Source organism: Tiliqua scincoides, chromosome 3 (genome assembly GCF_035046505.1).
Source record: "Tiliqua scincoides isolate rTilSci1 chromosome 3, rTilSci1.hap2, whole genome shotgun sequence".
Taxonomy (NCBI): Eukaryota; Metazoa; Chordata; class Lepidosauria; order Squamata; family Scincidae; genus Tiliqua; species Tiliqua scincoides.
In genome coordinates this window covers 159,460,516-159,485,454 of record NC_089823.1, presented here as the reverse complement: position 1 = coordinate 159,485,454, position 24,939 = coordinate 159,460,516, and the positions used below count along the sequence as shown (strand labels likewise).

Genomic DNA, 24,939 nt, shown 5'->3' with positions numbered 1-24,939 from the left:
GAGAGTGACAGGTCCTGCTGATGACTGAAGCTGCAGGGACAAAATTCTTTCACTTCCCACAGTAGGTGGGATGATGGGCTGATGGAAGTCAGCAGGGAATTTCTGACTGCAAAGTCAACACCATGTTCCCTGGTTTCGTTTGGTGGTTTTCCCTGCCAGAAAAATGAGAAATTTCTCTCCTTGACAGATCCGGAATCTGGAATGCGGGGGAGATAATGTTTATGGTGCTGGAATATCATATATCCCAGCTTCATAAAAACTGAATCATACACAGTCAAAATGCAGCCTCTTCATCCAGAGGCATCACTAGGTTTCATGTAACCCAGTGTGAGAACTCATTGCATCACCCCAATGATGAAACTCCTCCTGTACCAGACTATTCAAAATAAATTACAATATCATACACACTACATAAATGCAGTGGCATTACTAGGGTTGGTGTAACCCCCATTAACTTTATTTATTCATCTATTTAAATATATAACAGAAGAGGTCACCCAACAAATCAGTAACCAACAATAAACCAGTTGCCAACTTGATGACACTGACACAACTGAATAAGAGTTCAGTTTAATTAGCTCTGATATATGGAAATGAGAGCTGAGGCATGCTAAAAACTTGCTGGTTCTCTGCTGTTTCATAATAATACTTCATTGGCTCTGAGAACAATCATTCTCATTGGTCAGGACAAATGTTTAGAATAATTCCTTGCGCACAAACTCTGTTGTAAAATACGCATTTATTTATTTTATTGGAGTCACATTAAGAGGCAGGTTTCATAATAATTGCCCTGAGAAACATTTACATAACAATGAGAAAAGGAATACTCTTTTATCCCTGCTGGCTTCACAACTGATTCTCCATCAAGTGAAGAATTTCAGTGTACATCCACTGAGGAGCATCAATGCCCCAAATAAAATCCCAGTGAACCCAATCAGGTATTTCTTTGTAATGAATGATGCTATTGAGTCGAGACTTCAGCTCTGCAGTTTCTGTTGGCTGGCAAACCCAGTCCTGCCCTCCACTCCACATTGCGATTGGCACAAAGATGTCTTCCAACTTGTAAAAGGGAGGAGTAGTCTGGGAAAGAAAAAGAAGAACCAGTACTACAGATGCCATACTACAGATGTTCACCTAAAGCAGGGGTGCCCAAACCCCGACCCTGGGGCCACTTGCAGCCCTTGGGGACTCCCAATCCAGCCCTCAGGGAGCCCCCAGTTTCCAATGAGCCTCTGGCGACTTGCTGGAGCCGACGCTGGCCTGATGCAACTGCTCTCAGCGTGATGGCCAACTGTTTGAGCTCTCGTGTGAGCTGTGGGACAAGGGCTCCCTCCACTGCTTGCTGTTTCACATCTGTGATGCAGCAGCGACAGCAAAGGCCTTTTATAGGCCTTGAGCTATTGCAAGACCTTCATTCATTCATTTAAGCTGCATTTCTAATATATTCATTTATGTAAATTTATTCAAATTTGAAATGTAAATTAATTTGTTTTTTTTACCAGCCCCCGACACAGTGTCAGAGAGATGGTGTGGCCCTCCTGCCAAAACGTTTGGACACCCCTGACCTAAAGCAACATTTTTAGGTTCCTCCTCAGATGAAACATTAGAGAAACATCATGACTGTTTTGATGGAAGTTCTTGCAGAAAATGACAGTGGGTTCAGAAACCTCCTATGTTTGTGCCAATAAGTACATGGGTATAGCAGGATCACTTTCCTTCTTGCAAGGACAGCATCACCTTCTCTCTCCTTTGTCTGCACCACACAAGGTTAAATGAAATAATAAACTATAATAAATAGGATTATTATTATCTTCAAAAGTAATCTTCTAGATTACTTCTAAATATGGAGTTAAAAATAGTGAGGAAAAATGAACCTGAAGCTTATTTGGCTAGACAGACATCCTAAAAGTGCAAGATACTTTAATGACATTTATTTAACAGCCCAATCCTATTGCTGATTTATGACAGAGGAACTCATGTTCTGCTGTCGTAATTGCAGTGGTGATGCTGTAAATGGCTTTGGAGCTGCCAATGCAAACAGTTGGCAACTCCACACACCTGTCACTGACAGACCCAGCCCATGCTGAACTAGGTAAGGTGGCGGAGGGGGCAGGTTGTGGGCAAACAGGGGGAGGCTGGGGGAGGGAAGGGGTGAAGACTGAGCTGGAGGGCGTGGATCTTGGTGGCAAAAGCAATGCTGAATCCTATCGCTAATTTTCCAGCTCGCACCTGCCCGCATCCTTGGATTTAAGGATTTAACACCAGCAAAATAGCTGATTTGGATCCAAGAACAGCCATAAGTGACCAGAAGACATACTGGGGGTAATATTTTTTACTTACCTCTCATTGGCCTTTTGGTCGTCCCTTCATAGCATTCAGCATTTACTTCATTGGCACAGCAGCACGCTGTGGAACAGTAGGGGATAAAACTGGGCTGGGCTGGGCTACCAAGCCCAGGACTGGGGTTTGTCTGGCTGGTCCAGGGACACTTGAGCCTTCTCACCCCTGCTGTGGAGGATTGGTGGGAAGCCGGAGTGGGGCAGTGCGGGGCCTGAGGGCTCTTAAGGGGACCCGCACTGGGCACATTTCCTCTTTGCACGTGGATATGCAAAAATTATGATTTATTATTTATAACCTCCGTTTTCTTCTGAATACATGGAAGAAATGAATGCTCTGAGGAAGGGGTCATATATTACTTTGCTAGTCAACAATGGTTTTGGGTGTAATGGGTTCCTCAGGAAGGAAGGGAGGTTTTCTCCCAACTGAGAAAACTGGAGCAAGCCCCTGGAGAGCCCAATCTAATGCGCCAGGCACAACCATGAGGTACAGTGGTGCAGAACCAAGGAGGCCCATATAGTCTCTGCAGCTTGGGAGGGGGCATAGGATACGGTGGCAACATTAGCCACCATCCCTTCCCCCTCCTGGGCCTGATTCCCTTGCCCAGTTCGGTCCCCTGCCTGCCTTCCCCACGCCCTCCCCTCACCCCAGTATGGCTATTCACCACCCAGTGCTCCAGCGACACCTTCTCTTGGCTCTGATGCCTATGCTGACTGGTGCTGGCCTCTCCACCAGGGCTGCATGCTCACCATCGGTGCCAGAGTGCCTTATGGTGCTCTTACAATGCTCAGCACCAGCTGTGGGGCTGGAGGGCCAGCGGTTACCTCGATAGGATCAGGCTCTAAATGTGTTTTGTACTCTAAAAGAAATTCATAGGAAGTCACAACAGCAAAACAATGTCAGATATTTCTAACCTCTGGTCAGTTACAATTTTTCTATTCAGAGAAACATCCTTTTCTGATTGGTAACACACAGAATTAAAAAAAAATTCAGTGCATCCCTACCTGGTTGTATACTTCTATATTTTCTGAGCCATAGTCAAAGTATCTGAATTTCCCTGTTTTGGCCGACTAGAGAAGGAAAGAGAAAAACAATGCCTTAGCAAGTCTCTGGGCTTCTCACCCAAAAAGCAGGATGAAGACTGTTGGGAGAGGAAATGTATTGAGAATATTGCCTGCACGGTCATTGCTTCAGTACACAGCAATCTATAGAGTTTTCTCACTGGCAGATTTTCTCTTATGTTGTTGTAAACAATTTTCATTAGGGGAGAAATTTTGTTACTGACATAGAAACCGACAGAAAGATTTCTAACCTTCTACACTGAACCTTACATGTCCTCATATTCAACTGTTACAACTCAACAATTTGCCTCTGATACCACGTCCTGAGTAGGTAGAACATTTGAGGTTACGAGGCTGGTATTATTGTATGTGTCTACTGTTCCTGCTGGAACACTGCCAGTAATTGCTGAAGTTCAGTCCATCAAATTAAACACCTACAACATTTAGTTGAGAAATATATCTCACATAGAACAACCTCTCTTTATCCTGCCTTCATAGATCTAAAGGCTGCATTTGACTTCATTTCTCAAGTCAGGGTTTTCGAGTACAGGTTGTTCCTTGTTATCTGCTGGAATTCCGTTCCAGAACCCCAGTGGATAAAAATCCATGGATTAAAAAAAATGGAAAAATAAATTTGAAGACCCACTTCCAGGTTTCTTGCCCCTCCATTGCTCCTAATGGAATAAGGTCATGCCTCAATATCCACAGGGGTTTGATTTTGGGACTCCCTGCTGATACCATGAAATGTGTTAAATAAAAGCAGTTTAAAAAAATTAAAAAATGCATCCCTTTACCATTGTAGTTTTAAAAACAATTTTTCTTACTGTTGAGGCAGTCAGCAATTAGAAAAGCTGCTTTCGATTCTATCCCAAGAGACAATTTATGGTTAAAGTCGTCTCAAACATGTATAGACAAGAGACTACTCTATCTCATTACGCATCTCTATCAGGGCACTACATTTAGAGTAAGATGTGGGATAGAAGGGAATTTGACAAAATCTATTTCTGCCATCAGAGGGGTCCATCAAGGATGCATACTAGCCCACACGTTATTCAATCTTTATCTAAACAATTTGAATGAGTGTTGCCTTGCATCAGATTCCCATACACCTAAGTTGGGAAATACTAAATGCCCACTATTGTTGTATTCAGATGCTGCTGCTTTGTTATCATTATCTGAAATAGGCCTTCAGCGTTTAATAAGCACCTTCATATCTTATTGTAAGAACAACTTGCTGACCATAAATAATAGTAAAACAAAAATGTTGGTCTTTTGTCAGCATGGAGTTATTAAAAAGTGGATGTTTTGACCACTTTAGATATTTGGGAATTACATTTCAACATAATCTCTCATGGGCCGTCCATAGAAAGTCTGTTATACAGGCAGCTCAGAATTCTATCAAGGCAATCACCCGTTTCTTTTTTTACCAAAGGAGCTCAATTTAAACCCACCGCAATTCAAGTCTTTCAGGCTAAGGTTCTTTCTCAACTTTTATATGGGTGCCCAGTTTGGATTCTGGGATTTCATTCAAGAATTGAGAGTGTTCTTACTACATTTTTAAGATCTATTCTTGGTCAACCAAGATGTGTCCCGGCAGCAGGATTACGGCTTGAGGCAGGCGTTTCATCATTAGAATGTATTGCCTGGCTATATGCATTTAGGTATTAGATAAAAATGTTATATGCTGATGCTTCTTCAGGATATTTATACGTGTTAGGGAATGATGTTTATACTAGCTCCTGATTTAAAACTTTTTCCATCAAATTGCATTTTCTGAGCCTATTTGGGGATTCTGTCTATGGATAATAATAATAATAATAATAATAATAATAATAATGTATTGGCAACCTTCAGTCTCGAAAGACTATGGTATCACGCTCTGAAAGGTGGTTCTGGCACAGCGTCTAGTGTGGCTGAAAAGGCCAATCCGGGAGTGACAATCCCTTCCACACCGGGAGCAAGTGCAGTCTGTCCCTGGTCTGTCTCCCTGGCTATGGGCCTTCCTTCTTTGCCTCTTAGCCTCAGACTGTTGGCAAAGTGTCTCTTCAAACTGGGAAAGGCCATGCTGCACAGCCTGCCTCCAAGCGGGCCGCTCAGAGGCCAGGGTTTCCCACTTGTTGAGGTCCATCCCTAAGGCCTTCAGATCCCTCTTGCAGATGTCCTTGTATCGCAGCTGTGGTCTACCTGTAGGGCGCTTTCCTTGCACGAGTTCTCCATAGAGGAGATCCTTTGGGATCCGGCCATCATCCATTCTCACGACGTGACCAAGCCAACGCAGGCGTCTCTGTTTCAGCAGTGAATACATGCTAGGGATTCCAGCAAGTTCCAGGACTGTGTTGTTTGGAACTTTGTCCTGCCAGGTGATGCCGAGGATGCGTCGGAGGCAGCGCATGTGGAAAGCGCTCAGTTTCCTCTCCTGTTGTGAGCGAAGAGTCCATGACTCGCTGCAGTACAGAAGTGTACTCAGGACGCAAGCTCTGTAGACCTGGATCTTGGTATGTTCCGTCAGCTTCTTGTTGGACCAGACTCTCTTTGTGAGTCTGGAAAACGTGGTAGCTGCTTTACCGATGCGCTTGTTTAGCTCGGTATCGAGAGAATGAGTGTCGGAGATCGTTGAGCCAAGGTACACAAAGTCATGGACAACCTCCAGTTCATGCTCAGAGATTGTAATGCAGGGAGGTGAGTCCACATCCTGAACCATGACCTGTGTTTTCTTCAGGCTGATTGTCAGTCCAAAATCTTGGCAGGCCTTGCTAAAACGATCCATGAGCTGCTGGAGATCTTTGGCAGAGTGGGTAGTGACAGCTGCATCGTCAGCAAAGAGGAAGTCACGCAGACATTTCAGCTGGACTTTGGATTTTGCTCTCAGTCTGGAGAGGTTGAAGAGCTTTCCGTCTGATCTGGTCCGGAGATAGATGCCTTCTGTTGCAGTTCCAAAGGCCTGCTTCAGCAGGACAGCGAAGAAAATCCCAAACAAGGTTGGTGCAAGAACACAGCCCTGCTTCACTCCGCTTCGGATGTCAAAAGGGTCTGATGTGGAGCCATCGAAGACAACAGTGCCCTTCATGTCCTTGTGGAAAGATCTGATGATGCTGAGGAGCCTGGGTGGACATCCAATCTTGGGGAGGATCTTGAAGAGGCCGTCTCTGCTGACCAGGTCGAAAGCCTTTGTGAGATCTATGAAGGCTATAAAGAGTGGCTGTCGTTGTTCCCTGCATTTCTCCTGCAGTTGTCTAAGGGAGAATACCATATCAGTGGTGGACCTGTTGGCTCGGAATCCACACTGCGATTCTGGATAGACGCTCTCTGCAAGTACCTGGAGCCTCTTTAGTACAACTCGGGCAAACAGCTTTCCTACAACGCTAAGGAGAGAGATGCCGCGGTAGTTGTTGCAGTCACCCCTGTCACCTTTGTTCTTGTACAGCGTGATGATGTTTGCATCCCTCATGTCTTGAGGTACTCCACCTTCTCTCCAGCAGAGACAGAGGATTTCATGCAGCTCAGTAGTGATGATCTCTTTGCAGCACTTTAGGACTTCAGCAGGGATGCTGTCTTTTCCAGGTGCCTTGCCAAAGGCAAGGGAGTCCAGAGCCACGTGAAGTTCTTCTAGGGTTGGTTCACTGTTAAGCTCTTCCAGTACAGGCAGGCACTCAATGTTGTTCAGTGCTTCTTCGGTGACTACATTTTCTCTGGAATATAGCTCAGAGTAGTGCTGCACCCAGCGTTCCATCTGCTGCGCCCGATCCTGGATGACCTCGCCTGTGGCAGACTTCAGAGGGGCAATTTTCTTCTGTGTTGGACCTAGGGCCTGCTTGATACCATCATACATCCCCTTGATGTTGCCCGTGTCAGCTGCTATCTGTATCTCGGAACAGAGCTGGAGCCAGTAGTCGTTAGCACATCTCCTGGCAGTCTGTTGGACTTTGCTGCGAGCAGTTCGGAGGACCTGCAGGTTGCGCTCACTGGGACAGGCCTTGTATGCTGCTTGAGCTCTCCTCTTTTCCTCAATGACTGGCGTCAACTCCTCAGAGTGGGCTTCAAACCAGTCTGCCGCCTTGTTGGTCTTCTTGCCGAATATGGACAAGGCAGTGTTGTAAACGGTATTCTTGAAATGTTCCCATCTGTTGGATGCGTTTGCGTCGGCCGGGCCTGGAAGAGATTCCTCAAGCGCTTGTGCAAATTCCTCCACTTTTCTCTGATCCCGGGTCTTGCTGGTATCAATGCGAGGTCTTCCTTCCTTTTTCGTGTGATACAGTTGCTTTGTTTGCAGTTTCACTCTGCTGCACACCAGGGAGTGGTCAGTGTCGCAGGCAGCACCATGATAACTGCGTGTGATCTTGATGCTGGGAAGGCTGGAGCGTCTGGTGAGGATCAGGTCGAGCTGGTGCCAGTGCTTTGATCTTGGATGTCTCCAAGAGACTCTATGTTGGGGCTTTGTGTTGAAGAATGTGTTGCTGACACAGAGACCGTGATGACAGCAAAACTCTAGCAGGCGTTGGCCATTTTCGTTCATCCTCCCAGTGCCAAACTGACCTAAGCAAGTGGGCCATGAACTGTTATCAGCACCAACTCTAGCATTGAAATCGCCGAGGATGAACAATGGCTCTTTTACAGGGATTTTCTTGATAGTGGTGGCCAGGTCATCATAGAATTTGTCTTTGGCTTCTGCTGGAGACGACAGAGTTGGTGCATAAGCACTGATGAGAGTGATAGGTCCTGCTGATGACTGGAGCTGCAGGGACAAAATTCTTTCACTTCCCACAGTAGGTGGGATGATGGATTTCAGCAGGGTATTTCTGACCGCAAAGCCAACGCCATGTTCCCTGGTTTCGTTTGGTGGTTTTCCCTGCCAGAAAAATGAGAAATTTCTCTCCTTGACAGATCCGGAATCTGGCAGCCTAGTCTCTTGAAGGGCGACGATGTCCATCTGCAGCCTGCTCAGCTCCATGTCGATGACAGCTGTTTTGCTGTCATATAATAATAATAATAATAATAATAATAATAATAATAATAATAATAATAATAATTTTATTATTTTTATTATTATTATACCGCTTTTCAACTAAAAGTCCACAAAACGGTTCACAAAGAAAAATCAAATAACTAATGGCTCCCTGTCCCAAAAGGGCTCACAATCTAAAAAGGTGCAAAAGAATACCAGCAGACAGCCACTAGAAAAGACACTGCTTGGGTGAGGTGGGCCAGTTTACTATCCCCCTGCTAAAAAGAGGAGCACCCACTTGAAAGAGTGCCTCTTACCCAGTTAGCAGGGGTAAAGGTTTATGAGTTTTACACATTTAAGTCCATAAACAGATTAAAGATATTGATTTTCAGCATGGCACGTCAAGAGCACACAAACAGCAGCAAGGAAGCCACAGCGGAGGCTTCTGCCGGCCTCCACGCATCAGTGCATCCACATGTGTCAACACGGCTTCCTCCCAGGGAGACGCAAACGTGCTTTATGGCGTTTGGATAAGGCGCCTTTCGGATTGCTCCCTGTAATAATATTGAAATAGAGACTTCGGAACATGTTCTTTTTGTATGTAATTTTTACAGCGACGAGCGTATAAGATACATTAAGCCTATTATGTGTAATTTTCTAGGTAGGGCATTTACGTGGTATTCAAAATATATCTTAGCTGATAAGAATAAGTCCATAACAGATTCAGTGGCCAAGTTTCTTTTATTAGCACAAAGAACACATAAGAATATTCTTGCTTCTTTTTCATAAAAGTTATGTTTAAAATGTTTTTATGAATGTTTTAAAAGTTTTAAATGTTCTGTGAATGTTGTGTCTGTGACTGTAAATAAAGAATGATGATGATGAAATGCAAAGGACCCCCTGCCTGAAGAATGGAATGATCATTTGCACAACTGTTTCTCAACAACAGTAAGAAAAGCAGTTTTTTAAACTGTGATTTTAAAGGGATGGATTTTTCCCCTTCTATAGCGATCAGCACATTCCTTATCATTTGCAGTGGCCATTCGTGTTGAGTCAAATCCATGTATAAAAAATCCTTGTATAACAAGGTTGGACCTGTAGTTGAAGCCCATTAACAGTGATTTTTCTCATACAATCTCTGCACAGAGATACCTCACTAAAAGTGAAATGCAGCTGCATGGTCACCTTACCAATGCAATACCAACTCAAAAGGGGGTGTAGCAGGGATGCATTTTGGCCCTCACTCTGTTAATTTTTATATCAACTCTGTAGTAGACCATCTTAAGAATAGTGATTTGTACCCTCCACAGATCACTGGGAGTGATCTATGCACTAGGAGTGATCTATACTACTGGGAGTGATCTGTGCATGGATTTCTTTTATGCTGGTCAGAGACCATAACAATAGAGAATAGGAATATAAAAAATTAAACACTCATCATGGAAGTTATTTTGCATTTTGCTAGGTAAAAATATTCAAAAGATATGTGCCATTTTGATAACTCTACCTGGCCCCAGTGCAGTAAATTTTTTACAGAGGTGTAATCTGGGAATCGCGATTTATACACATCAGTCCGACTCTGTAAGGAAAAAGGTGTTTTTAGAAGTCACTTTCCTTCAAAGGACTTTTCTACCCTGCTAGAAGCAAAAAACTGCTTCACAAATTCTCATGCACTGCTTTTGGCCTGTGCACACAGTTTCCTAAGATAAGTCTATCAGGGAGCCACACTGTAAAGCTAAAAACAGCTAGTCCCTAGCACCTGGCAGTACCTGCATGAGACAGAGTACCACAAGTTGAGCTAAGGCTGGAATACCAATGAAAGACTTACCAACCAAATAGCAGTGTCATGCTCACTTGCATGTAAAACCAAGAAGACCAGAAGTACCACAAGAAAACGTTCAGTTTGCATGGCCCACCTCTTCTAATTGAAAAAAGTCATTGAGAGTGTCTTGTCTTGGAGCCTCCACAATCCTGGAACTAGCCTTACTATTACTTCTCTGAAACTGGACCACTTCTAATGCTCTTGGGTTTTTCTAGTATTACCGGCAGCCCAATACTATGCTTCCCAGCATTGCAGGCTACAGTGGTGCCAAAATGGCCACCGCTATGTCTTGCAGGGCCAAAGAAGCCACTGGAGATGTCCTTGGGGGAAGAGGACATTTGTTCTCTTACCCTGAGTAAAGCTCCAGCCCCACAATGGGGCCACTCAGGTATGCACCAGCTAAATCACTGGCGCAGACTTCAGAAGCCCAATGTCGGGCCTCCAAGTCCAACACAGGGCATAGGATCCAGCACAGGAGGCCTCTGCCGGTTCTACTCTCTCCCAGGCCAGTCCCTCCCCCATTCCACCCAAACCAGGAACTCCTCCTCCCCCACGCCTTCCCACCATCCTCCTCCTGCCCCTGCACTGCCAGCGCTTGCCTGGTTGTTGGCGGTGGCCAAGTCTTCCTCTGTGGCACTGGCAGGGCTGTGCACTCAAAGGGTGCTACAAATGTGCTTTATGGCATGTTTGCAACACCTGGCACTGGCGGTACCAGCATACCGCTGGCTCAGAGGCCCATAGGATTGGGCCCTTAGTCTTCGGAATGCTCTCTATGTCAAGGCTCAAAATGCCTAGGGATACCAGGGTCCTGCTCCTGAGCAGGAGAAGCTTGTGTAGAAAAAGGAACACCATGGCTCAATAACCAGCAGGTATAATGAACATGTCACAAGAAATGACACAGCGAGCCAAGAAAAATGCAATAAGGAACAAAAATATAAAAAGGAATAGCTGAAGAACCACTTGGTGAATTATAGGAGACATGTCAACAGAAGCAATTGTCTCAGGCAGCAGCTTGGTAGGGGGCGATCATCTCTGTTCACCTACCTGCCTCCACTGCTCCTCCTTCCATTTCCTGAATTGTGAAGGAAGAAGGGTACAGGGAGGAAGAAAAAAATATGGAGGGGACTGCTCAGCTAAGACATGGGAGAAGGGGCATCATCAGATAAGGGAGGCACCATTTGGCAAGTTGCCCCAGAAGTCAAGAGGTCTTGAGCTGGTCCTAGATGTCAGATGATGCAGTGAATTAGGTGAACACCATCAGCAGTAACTGCTGGTCATGAACCAAACCTGCAATAGTTCTTGTATTGATGGCCCAAGGTTTGGCGGGGGACACACCAACTGTCTTGAAAAAAAGAGAAGGGTTGCAGAGAGGCCAAAGCTGGTTAACTTATTCTTGCTCAAACAACTGAGAATCCCGACTGCCCAATTACAGGGGTGATCGGAGTTTGTTTAGCCTGGCCTGGAACACAAGAGTCTCCTCCCTGTGGAGGAGGTGGTGGGCTGGAACTGAGCGGAGGCAGAGGCCTTTTAAGGGTCAATACCCAGCCCTCCTCCTCCTTCGCACGTGGGCACTGTGTGGAAACCCGTCCGCCCGCCCTTAAGGCAGTCTGAGTTTCATTGGTCGCTGTTCGGGGCTGGGTAGGAATTTTTTGCTGCCTTCTGCAATTGGCCAAGGGCAGGCAGTTTTTTCACCTACCCCAGACTGTCAGGGGCAAGGGGTTTTCTCCCCTTTGAACTGCCATTGGTCACTTTAGGTGGACAGGTGGTGCAGGTTAGGAGGTGTGAAATGGACTTTGGCATGTACCTTCAGGCGGCATAGGCAAGGCAGAACCCAATTGCAGTCCTCGGGCTCGGCGGCATGAGGACAGACGGGGCCCTCACATGGGACCGCGGGGTACGCCTCAGAGGCTTAGCGGCTCAAGGCGGCACAGCCCATGGTCTGGCTGCCTTCCCCTTAAGGGACAGACCTGGATGAGCTATGCCGCCTGAGAATGGGGCATGGCTTGGAGTCGGGTGCATGCCAGCCTGGGGGCAGATGTGCTCTGATACCGCCCAGTGATCCCGCTCACGCACCATGGGGGGCTTTGCTCCCTCTGTGGTTGCAGGTCTCAGCCTCCCCTTTGGTTGTAAACGCTAATAAAGTGGCCCTTTCTCCCATATCTGTTTTCTTGAGTATTCATTAGACGGTGCACAAACAAATGTTCAGGAAGTAAGACATCCTGTTGCTCGCTGCAACTCCCCTTCTTCTTGCTGCCCTTTATATTTTGATCTTTTAAAATTATCATCATCATCTTAAACTTCTGAAATATTGCATGCTGCATTGAGAACTATTGATAGGATCATGGGAAACTGCCTTTTGCGGAGTCAGATTTTGTCTACACCAGTGGTTCCCAAAGTCCTCCTCTGGAGGGGGAACCACTTAAGTCATTGCGGGTGGAGGAGGATGGCAGCAACAGGATTCCCATGTTCATGCTGCTGCCAAGAGTGATGGGGGGATTATTTACCTTCTGCAGTGCCGGCTTCCAGGGGATGTGGGGGCTTCCCAAGCCTCTAAGTATATAAAAAGCTATCGGAAACCACTTCTGGTTCTTGACTGCAGAACTGGAAGTGGTTTCTGATCACTTTTTTATACGTACAGAAGCTTGGGGAGCCCTGTGGAGGGCTCTGTGGGGCTCCCTGCACCTCTGGAGGCTGGCACTAAGAAGGTAAGTAAACTCCCCCATCAGCTTTGGCAGCAGCGCGATCCTGGCGATCCTGTTGTGACCATCTCACTGCACCGGCCCCTTAAGAGGCCAGAGCGGAGTTCTTCGCTGGCTGGTGGGTCACAACCCACCAGTTTGGAAACCACTGGTCTACACCAACTGGCAGCTGTTCTTTAGGGTTTCAGGCGGGGATCTTTCAAACCCAAATGGCAGGAATCAAAGCTGGATCAAAGCAGATGCTCTACCTCTGAGCTATAGCCCCTCCCAGGTGATAAACTGAATAAAAATAGCTGAAATAGGTAAATAAAATAAATACACACAGAAATACCATGTTTAGGTTTTTCTCATTGAATCCGCTGACAAGGAAAAGAGCTTGTTTGCAGAGATTGTCTATCAGCCGGCAGCCACACTTTTGGGCAATGGATGCTCTCAGGGTTGGACTCAGCAGGCACAGTTCTTTTTTGCCAAATATAATCTGTAGAAATTCAGAGATTCCTTATATTTTGGGAATCATTCATCAATCACCTGCATTGTGTCATAACAGAACAGTACACATATTCTTGAAGCCGATTCACATAAATAAGGGGTCTTTTTCAAAATGACTACAGATTTTGTTGTCCTCTCTAATCTTTCTTTCTTTCTTTCTTTCTTTCTTTCTTTCTTTCTTTCACCGAGTGATACTGCCATGCATCAATACTGCTCACAAAAGATCTCTCTATCCAGTTTCTTTGGATTCTCCCTTCCTTCTCTTGTAATCCACACTATAGTCTGTACCACTGCTAACCTGGCCAAGAGGCACTTTTTCAAGTGGTGTTCCTCTTATTTTAACAGGGGGAGAGTAACCGTCCCTCTTCACCCCAGCATAGTGTCTTTTGTTGTGGCTGTTCCTGGTGTCTCTTCTGCACCTTTACAGATTGTGAGCTCTTTGGGGACAAGGGTCCATTTACTTGTCTGGTTTTCACTGTAAGCTACTTTGTGAGCTTTTTTTGTTGAAAAGCAGTATCTCATCATCATCCTCATCATCAACAACAACAACAACAATCACCAAAGGTATCCCAGCCCTCAGGATCAGCTTTTCAGGCAGCGCAGGATGCTGAGGGGCAGAAGGAGGCAGCAAAGATTATTCTGTGAATGGCTAGAGATCAGATTTCAACAACAATAGCTTCCTAGACAATTTACAATAAAAAACTAAATGATACATGATGAGAAATTCTCAATAGGAAGCTGTGCATATATAAATATGGCGAGGCCACTGGAAGAACATACCTCCAACAATGCAGCTGGCAAACGAGTCAGCTGTAAAAGAGGACTTATACTAAATTGCAGTGTATATCCAGGTCCCATAGCAAAGAAGATCTTCACTTTTTCAGCTAATCGAGGCAGTGTAGAAAATGCCACAAAAGCTAGAAAACAAGAGGAACTCTATTTACCATTAAAATAATAATAATAAAAAGAGAAATTCAGTGTTTTCAGATAGACACTTATTTTAGAACTCAGTTTTAGTAAAGTTAATATTCATACCAAATATGATTTTTTAAAAAATGAAGGCAAAGAACAAATGATACAAAATGCAAGGATACTTAGTAATAAGCTTTCCTAGATTGTTGATGCCACCTATTGGTCACAAGCCCCAGTCATCCAGAGGAAAGGAAGGAGAAGAAACAAAAACAAGACAAGAAAGAATGGACAAAGGTATCCAGGTTATGGCTGAACATTTCCCAGCATATCATTTGGAGCTGTGGAATTTATGTATTTTCAGAGGGCAAATCAATGCATTGATTGAGCTGTGATTGCTGCACAGGTTCATATCTGCTTTTCTGCCAGCTGGCAGAAGCTATTTCAGCACAATCTCTGTACTAGCCCAAGCCAATTTCGGAACAATCACCAAAGCCACTCCAAAGTCTGAAGCGACGAGATTTGCCACCAGCTACTCACCAGTAGTGCTGTTTCCATGGCACACACTTTTGGGTTTGTTTGTTTTTTGCACCTTCTCCCTAAACACTCTCCCAGCATTTGGTGAGTGCAAACACCCTCACCAAGTCTCCCTAACCTCTGAATGCCTGCTGATCTCTCGCCCCAAGTCAAACCCAATTGACATTTTCATCCCACCCCAACCACCACTCCTTAGCTCCAGTCCTCCTGCTCTTCTTGCCACCCTGGCTGCTGCTTGCCCCTTAATGCCAGATGCAAAGGAGTGGCAACAGGATGCAGGTACCTTGCTGTGTGTGCTCCCAGAGGCATCTGGTGGGCCACTGTGAGATACAGGGAGCTGGACTAGACAGGCCCTGGGCCGCTAGCAGGGCTTTTCTTATGTTCTTCCTGCTTCCCACTCCCTGCTATTTTACAAGACATACAGGGAATGGAAAGAAGGCAGGAAGTGGGGGACAACTTGAGTAGAGATGAATGAGCTTCTCGAGGTTTGAATCAGAGAGGAGCCAGGAAGATTGGAAATCATTCCCAAACCAAATCAGTCCAATCCTCAAATAGAAGCTTGTTTTCATGGGCAGACCTTGAGAAAAGTGGGGAGGAGAAAAAGACCAAGGTAGACTTTTTCAACCTCCTTTTCCAGAGGCACCCCTTAAAAAGAGCACTGAAAGCAATCAGGGAAAACCTTCCTAAAATCTCCCATTCACCCCTATTCAATTTGATGAAGACACAGTAGAACCTTAAATGAGGAGCAGGGAACTGGAACTTCTCTTCTCAGCTTTTAAAACAATCTGAAAAGGATTTGAGGGACTTTTCTTGAGGCAGATTTGAAGAAGCCCCTGCAATTCATTTCAAGTTTGGCTCAGAAGAATGTTGCCAGCATCTCTATACCAGAGCAATGGTGTTCATCCCTGGATCTGCCCTCCATTCCCCATCCTTTCTACCTTTTGGAATGGCTAGCAGGAAGTTGGAAGGAGAAGGGAAGAGTGGTGGTGTCAATGAGGCAGCAGCGTGACAGGTGAGGGTGGCTGGCATGCATGGGTTGCCATTTATTCCAATTCTTTCCCTAAAGCATTCACTGCACTTGTCCTTTTAGCAAATTGGCTGTGCTGGTCCTGAACTTGGAAGTTCTACTGCCTTAGAGCTGTGGCACCAGAGCAGCCATTTTCAACCACTATGCCATGGCACATTGGCATGCCGCAAGTGGTCCACAGGTGTGCCACAGGAATTTGAGGGAAGGTCATTTATTAGTAGGGCCGGTAGGGGATGTGAGCCCCCCCACTGGCAGCACGGTGTGTCTTGTCAGTTGTCAAAAACCTGATGGTGGGTCTTGATCCTTTTAGTGCTTTGTCAGTATGCCCTGACTTGAAAAAGGTTAAAAATCACTAGAGTATATGGAGTACAAAAATGTTCCTATGATTCCAAATTTCATTCTTGACCTACCTATGGTGCTTCCCTGAGAATGGCCACCATAATAGATTTTCTCCTGTCCTGTCTTCTGGAGAATAAAGTTTATCATGGCAGGAAGATCATATATGCCCATTTCATGAAAACTGCAAACCAGAAAGCACATCATTGAGAAGGCAGCACCTTTTTTGCTCTGCCTCTTTCCCAAGAAGCACGAGCAGGCATATTTAGCTAACAGAAGAGAAGATTAAGCAGTCTTCAACTACATCGCATTTTCTCCAAGGAGGAGGAAAAACAAGGTAGTTAGGGAGGGCACTTCACAGACCAGACCCCCCTCACACACAAACACACAAATGACCTACCTTCAAAGAATGAGCAGAGTGCCCCATCCCCTCTGCAACTCTTATCTTCTTCCATCCACCCAGTAGAATACCATGGTTGATGGTATCTAAGCTGCCTAGAGCTCTGGGAAAATCAACAGGGTGGGTCGCACTGCCACTGTCCATCTCCCAGCACATCTCCCAGAGCAGTGGTTCTCAAACTTTTAGCACTGGGGCCCACTTTTTAGAATGAGAATCTGTCAGGACCTGGATGTGATGTCATGACCAGAAGTGACATCATCAAGCAGGAAAAATTTTTAACAAATCCTAGGCTGCAATTCTACCCACACTTACCCAGGAGTAAGCCCCATTGACTATCATTGTTAAAAGCATATACATTGTAGCCTGTTAAAAAGCCTGTTAAAATCTCCCCAAAATGCAGTCACATACCATATTGGCATCCAGTCTAATGTACTAAATATTAAATATTGAAATGAATGAGGACCACATGAAATTGTTTCGCGACTCACCTAGTGAGTTCTTACCCAGAGTTTGAAGAACAGTGCACTAGAGGGACAGCTCATCCTTTCAGACTGCTTCTTGTTGCTTTTTCCACTTAACCAGTTTACTTCTGCTGTTCATGAGGAATTACCTGTGGTGTTTTCCCTGAATTATTTTCACCTGTTTTTCCTGTGGTATTATGTATGCATAGGGAATCATGAACCTTAAATGCCTTAATGCCCGACAGGACCTCTCAAGCAAGTGCCTGCTTGCCTATGCCAACTATTTGCCACAATGAATATGGATTTATGGATCCATATACCCAAAATGGACAATATGGATATGGCTTTCCTTGAAAGTCAGGTCAAGCCCAAGAACTCTGGGAAGAGAACCTAATCCCATTTTGCAATGTCTTGCTTTCAATGTCATATTTTCGTAAACCTCCAGCTTGAATCTGTATTGTGTATTTATCCCTATTATATCTGTATCTTGTCTAATACAACTTTTAATCAAGACATCAGCACTGAATGAACGTCAGAGCCTATCCCCTGCCACCAGCTGTGCCAAAAATGCACACACTGCATTCTATTTTGGGCAGGGGCAAACCAAAGGAAAACAAGTGGTAAGTACAAATAATTTTTACTTACCTCCACATAAGCCCTAGGGCTGCCTATGGGTCTCCTTGGACACGCACCACTTATTTTGGTGGTGTATGTCTGAGGAGGGAAAAGGGGCAGGGAGATTTTTCTAATCTATTCAGTGGACTCTGTACCAGTGTTGTAAGACAGCAAATAGGATTGGGCTAAGAGTTTCACTATGTAACCTGTCTGTGCCTGCACTTTGTATCTATAATATAATCCCATACCAATGTGCCTGACGTTCCCCTGGCACATCTGCATTGTGAAACAGTATTTTCACATTGATTGTGAAGTGTTTCTTATATATCTGCATGTGAGTTGTTAGCATTACGTCTCTTGATCAATCCCTTAGGCCAGTGGTTCTCAAACTTTTAGCACTGGGACCCACATTTAGAATGAGAATCTGTCAGGACCCACTGGAAGTGATGTCATGACCAAAAGTGACCTCATCAAGCAGGAAGATTTTTAATAATCCTTGGCCGCAATCCTACCCATTTACTATCATATCTCATTTACTATAGCATTTCCCCAAATGCAGTCACATACCATGGTAACATATACTATATTAAAAATAAAATATTGTAATGAATGGGGACCCACCTGAAATTGGATCGGGACCCACCCAACCCACAGTTTAAGAAACACTGCCTTAGGCAACTTCCCTTGTCTCTCTGTGTTTTGATTAGAAAGAATTCCCTTGATTGTGTACCAGGAACAGGTACATCAGCACTTGCTCCGAGTCTAGTCACCCACTATGACATATTTTTATACAAATACAGAAGAAACTAGAGATCCATTCTCACCCTGGTAGCAAGATTAATATGCTTGCCCCCAGATGGCATAAACTCCAAAACTCCTTAAATACTGGAGAATCTTTACCAGCACTGCACCAAGAACTAGGTGGCGGTGCAGTGATGATATCACTGCCAACTGCTTCCAGGAGGGGAATTTCAAGCCACGTGGACACGGGGTAGGTGGGTGGGCCACGCACAGCAGCGCTCCACTTGCCACATTTTATAGCTGACACTCTGGCATACCTGATCAGTTGGCGCTCTAAATAAAAACTACTTGTTTTATAAATAAAGCATGTTTAATAAAGCCCCTTGAAGGATGAACTTAAGTCAGTTTGCAAAATATTAACTTACCTGAAATTCCAAAATTCTACTTGGTCAACTGTAAGATATCGGTGTCTTCTAGACCATGAATTTCCTCTACTATTTCCAATCCACACATCATATCCAGCATCTGCGAGCACGAAGCCAAGGCTATTAGGGGGTGGGTTTGCTATCCAGTTACTGCCGTCCAGAATCAAACCATGCATTAGCAAAATGGCAGCCTTGGAGCCTGAAAAATAAAAATGTCATACAGTTAAAAGCTTTATAATACATAACATTAATACAAATGTATAACATTCTGCAGAGACTAAAATGTTGAATTTGGATGCAAGGAAGAAACGGCTCAACTTGCAACACAGCTTGGAAGCTCAGAGGTGAACTACCAGTACACAATCATGCAAATGAATGAAATGGAACCTCCTGAGATTAAAAAATATATGTGGAAGATGATGTGCAGAGCACCTCCACAGGACATATGCATTACATTGTATCACAGCCCAATCCAACCTAAATCCCCTCTGCCAATGCAAGTGCTCCGAGGAGGTGCATGCTGCATTCCAATGGTTGGAGAGTTCTCCTTGAAGACCTTCGGGGGGGGGGGGGGCTCAATGGCTAGCTCAGCCTGGCCCTGATGTGGATTAAAAGGGATCGAAACCACATTGGGCCAGCTAGAGGGTTACCATCTCTAGAGGGTTACCATAGTTGTGGCCGAGCTGGAGGAGACATTCGCCTGAACCATGCTCTGAACCGTGGCCATTAATTCCTCCCAGTTGGAAGAGGCAGGGAGCAGAGCGCCTGGACATGGGGTCTCAGATGCCTTTCTAGAGGGGCTTGCCATCCTCCACAAATTGCCCCCTTTCTGAATCAAAAAACGCCTCACCTGGCTGCTGAAGGACTGCGTCGCCCTCTGCCATGCCCTCCCAACATCCTCAGCAGCACCTTACCTGCTGTGTGGTGTTTTGGCAAGAAACAGGCTTGTCTTGTCAGCACCGTAGTTTGAGCAGGAATCAGGAGAATAGTTCTGCCTTCTCCACACAACTTCTGGGAAGCAGCCTGCTGCTGTGGTGCAGTTTTGCTGTGGTAATTTTAGTGGGAAAGGGCTTGAGCTCAGATCCACCGCTAAGAACCATCCTGCAGCTAGGCTCCTATGCTCTTCCACACAGCGGAGGGGAGCATGAGCCCCATAGATCTCCAGCTGCTTAAGACGGGCAAGAAGCAATCCCATTTTCTGCCTGAACAAGGATGGCAGTGGGAGCTCAGGCAGAGTGGCCAAGAATTGCCCTGCAGCCAGGCTCCTATGCTCTTCCCCACAGCGGAGGGGAGCATGAACCCTATAGTTGTCCAGCTGCTTGGGGGGCAAGAAGCAACCCCATTTTCTGCTACAAGGACAGCAGTCTCTCCCACACTGGGGAACAAGGATGGCTCTTCCCCACGCTGGAGGTTGAAACTCAGGGGAGCGCAGGCAGGATGTCCTTTTCCTCACAACTTGTTTAAAAGTAGAGAAGGGGCCTGACACTTCTGAATGTCAGGTAAGCTGACCAAGGAAAAAGCCAAACTATCGTGCCTAGAGGCAAGGTCGGTCTGGAATCGAGGGAGCCCCTTCCCTCAGGAAAACTTTGTAACCTGACCTGCCTGCCTGAGAGAGAGGAGCTTCCCAGATGTCAAGGACTGACCCTGCCATGGAGCTTCCACCAGAGAACTCCCCTGTTCCTCCCCCTCTCACTCCTGTTCCTCCCACTGCCAGGTGCTGATGCCACCCATTACCAGTGAGTGGTGGCCTAGACACTAGCTCATGAGTGCACAGCACCAGACTGCAAGGCACCAGAGGGCAAATTCTGGCAGGATCCAGGTACTTTCTCCTGGATCTTGCAGACTCAACTGGCGGAATGTAAGTTTCACCAGTGGAAGGTTTATGTAGGATGGGGCTGTCAATCTCTCTTCCCTCTCATAATTCCAGGTAGAGCCTGTGGTTTCTCCACTTCCTCTCCCATGCCAGATTTCATGCTAATAGTGAGGAAGATGAGGTGGGCCCAAGCACAGTGTTCATTTTGGGACAGTAGGATTCTTCCTCCTGCTAGTTAGGCCTGAGCAGGGCCTAGGAGAGGGGGGTAAAGGGGGTAATTTGTACCCAGGCCCAGGGTCAGAAAGGGGGCCCAGGAGCCAAAGGAAGGGGCCCAGAAAGTTCCTGGGATCTTACATTTTCCTTTCTACTCAGACTTGTTGTCTCCATGGGATGCTGGGGACACTACCACGACTGTGCGGCTGCAGCTATTACAGCTACTGGCAAGCCATACATGCTGAGCCAGGGAATGCATGCATGACAGTCCTTAGCACAGTGTCAAATCTGGGAGCAAACTGGCCTGCTACAGTAGCTCCTTGGCTTGTGGATCTGCTAACCATGAAGGAGTGGGTAGAAGATCAGGGACACAACTGTAAGACTACAGCTGCTGCAGAAGCAAGTTTTGGCACACACAGGACACTTCCCATTCTAGTGTGAGCCTAAATATGATGATGCTAATTTTCTGCATGATTTTCTATGTTTAAAAGATTTTAGAGACACTTAGGAGTGTGTTTGGTTTTCTGTATTATTGTACTTAGCTGCCGATGCCACATGGGTGAGTAGACCTGGGCTCCAAAGACTTTTCCAGCTATCTCCACCCTCCCCCCAATCCTGTCTTGCCCCTCCTTGCTCCCATTCTGCTCACCCATCGCCATCCTGCCCCGCTCTGTTGCACACACCCCCTTTGTAAAAGGGCCCAAAAGAAACTTTGTACCCCCTGATAAAATTCTTCTCAGAGGCCCTGGGCCCAAGACAGATTATCATGCCATATTTGTGGGGCCTCTGTACACAGATTCTATATCCTTGGATTTGGCTCAACGCGGGTCCCCCAAACCCATGTTGAGCCAGACTTGGCACAACCTGAGCCCTCCAGTTGCATCTGTGGGCTTCGGAATGGCCATTTGGGGGGGGGGGGGAAGCGACTTCTAGTTTCCAGAGGGATACAGAATCTGCAGTATCCAGAAGGAGACTGGAAGTGACTTTTTTGCTCTTATAAGACATTCTGAGGCCTGGGGAAGCCCTTCAGGGTGGAGACCTCCAGGAAAGCCCTCCAGCGCAACCCCGGTTGCCTCCAGAGGGCTTCAATGGACCAAAACAATGGATTTTATTATCCATGGTTATTGGTATTCACAGGGGGTCCAAGAATGGATCCTCCGCAGATACTGAGGCCTCACCTGTACAACTCTTGTTGTGTACAACTCTGTACAAGTCTTGTGCCTGTTGATGCTGATGGTCCATTAAATCCAAATGCATTTATGGCAATGCACAAACTACATGTCTGTGCATGCATAAGCACAAATGATAAGTTTTTAAAGAATATACAGTGCCCATTATTTCCACAGTCTATTGATTCAAGGTCCGTTGACATTTCACATGTGCACTCAAGAACTTTCAGTCCCAGAATTCCTTGTGGGTAGGCAGAAGAAGGGACAGCTGGTGGGAGGAACAAACCACCATAATAATCAGGGGCATTTACAGGCCCAAAAGATCTCTCTCTCTCTCTCTCTCTCTCTCTCTCTCTCTCCTTTCCCTCACTCACTATACTACCATGTCTCATGGTCATAACAAACAAACACTGGTGTTCCTGGAGGCAGGAGCAAAGTAGTAAGTTTCTTCAGGTGCTCAGACACCCATATAAAGTGGACCCTCCCCTTTGGCTTCTGAGCCATTTGGGAAGGTGAGAGCAAAATGGAGGAGACACCTCCATGTTGCTTTTGCAGCCGCAATTGGCTTGGAAGACACGGAGGAAGAGACACTTTACATGGGCACCCTGGCACCTGAAGAAACATACTGCTTTGCCCCCGGAACACCGGAACTCCATATACTGTGGAATAGAATACTGTGGGATAGGGGCCAATGTTACAGGTGTGTTTTGAAACCCCCAAAATGATGCTTGGGTCCTGCTTCCTGAATTAGAGCCTAATCCTATGCTTATCTACTCAGAAATGAGTTCCATTATAGTTAATGGGGCTTGCTTCCGGGGAAGTGTGAATAGGATTGCAGCCTTACTCATATAAGTGATCTCACGCAGAGATTACATAGTGCAAGGAGCGATGTAACACTCCATCATGAAATAAGGATTTAAGGTTCAGATTTCAAAAGTCAAAAATCCCACAGGAAACACCCAGTCTTTTAGGCACACCTAGACTAAAACAGTGGATCATATCTTTTCTTGTTTCCTAATAATGATACTTGATCTGTATTCCCAAGATTCTCTTTACCTCCAGGAATTCTGTTCACACTCAGATAATAGCCATCCTCTGTAACGACTTCATATTCTTCAGAAGGATATCCCCAGTACTGGATTCTCTGACTCTGCAGGGAAACAAACACAAACCAGAGCAAATTGTTTCCCACAGAAGATTCAACCCAAGGGTAATTTAAAGTGAAAGGGTCAGTTCCCAGTGCAATGCAGGACACATCCTGATGTGATGATTGAAAGAAAGAAGTTTGCTGACCTGTGCTTGGAGACTAATGTTTATATTGAAAGCTCTTTGTTATCAGGCATCTGAATATGAGACAATGAATAGAAACCTCTGAATAAATCAGCCAGAAGATTACAGCACCAATACAAAGGCAAGAAGTTGGTGAGATGAAAATACTTTCACAAGCATTTCTGAACATTCATGGCCAAGAAGTGTAACATGGTCACAGTATTTATATTCGTCCTGGGTTGGGTTATATTCGTCCACCACCTCATTGTGGTGGAGGAGTGGTGTCCTCCCTCCCTCCCTGCAGATAACCTTCAATATGAACTGAGCCCTATTGCAAACTTGAATATTTGCATAAATGCCTAGTCCACATGATTTGTTTTCCCCCAGAGAAAAGGGGGGGGGAGGAAGAGTCCTATTTACATAGACTGCTGAACTCACCCAGAAGGCTAACTGCAAAACAGAAGAAGAGAACTGGCACCCTTTCTCTACCACACTACTGAAGTACTACTCCAGGTCAAATGTATAACCCAGGGTTGTGTAATGTTCCCCCTTGGGAGACTATTCAGGATGCAAGGTTTAATGTTTTGGTTTTTTCCCTGCATGCAGCAACAAGCAGGCAGGTTCTTCAAACTTGTCCTTTCAGTTCAGTCTAAGCACTTGAATGAAGTTGCCTGGGAGTCAACACACACACACAGCATTCTCAAATAACTGGCCTGGATCTAGGAATGGAGTGGTCAAAAACGTCATACTGTAGTGCTTATTTTTCTGAAAGCACGACTTACAATATTCATCGATAATTCAGGGTTTACTTCTGTTTTACATGTGGCTTCTTCTGGTCTCACAGTTCCTGGCAGAACCATCACGACAAGCAGTAGCCACATCTTGGAGCACCTAAGGAAAGAAAGCCTAAATATTAGAGACATGGAAAAGAGATGTCTTTTGTTGCCGAAATATGAGCTTTGGCTCAAAAGAGCAATTTGTACCTTTTCAAATTCATACACACAATCAAAACACCATTAAAAAGAGAGAAAGTGTGATTCCAGCTAACCAGAAAACACTGCAATGACACTCTCATCAAAGGAGACATGAAGGCAAATGTGTGCTTTTGACACTTCATTGATTTCTTTTTCACAACTTAGGGTGGGCAGAGGAGGGGGTCTTGGAAAACAACCCAAAATCAGGAAAGGGAATGAGGAGGCATTTCATTAAAAATGAATAGAAGCTTTTATTTTGCTTTTTTACTATGAGTAGCATGTGGAGGGTAGGGGGACAAGACATATTTTTAAACAATAACTATCAAGCCACAATGCTGATTTTCCAACAACTTCAAGTCTGTGTGCCTTGTCAATTGTCAAAAAACTGATGGTGTGCCTTGATAATTTTAGCACCTTGTCAGTGTGCCATATGCTGAAAAAAGGTTGAAAATCACTGCTTCAAATTAGGGAATCATCTCTGACCCCTTCAAGTCTAGCACAAATAAAAACCTTACTTAGGCCCTATATATAGTTTTTTGTCTCCATAAGGAGATCAATGTGTGAGGTCTTTTAAACAACATTTCAAAGAGCATATTACTTGGTCTGTCGCACAGGGGAAAAAATTATAGGGGTTTGCAAATATGACAGCAGATAAAGATAATATTCTCAAAACACTTCAGCAACTTTCATTTTTATGTTC

General features: G+C 45.3%; 1 protein-coding gene across 1 annotated transcript; it reads right to left on the bottom strand.

Annotated features, from left to right (window-relative positions):
* Nucleotides 1–846: 846 nt before the first annotated feature.
* LOC136645169 (lipase member M-like) lies at nt 847–24,146 on the bottom strand. The gene is made up of 9 exons (XM_066621408.1): nt 24,048–24,146; nt 23,024–23,146; nt 18,802–18,992; nt 16,234–16,343; nt 14,131–14,267; nt 13,193–13,339; nt 9,848–9,919; nt 3,342–3,407; nt 847–1,080 (listed from the first exon to the last, which is right to left on the bottom strand). Exons 1-9 carry the CDS (start codon nt 24,144–24,146, stop codon nt 847–849), a joined length of 1,179 nt encoding a protein of 392 aa, XP_066477505.1.
* Between the last annotated feature and the right edge of the window lie 793 nt (nt 24,147–24,939).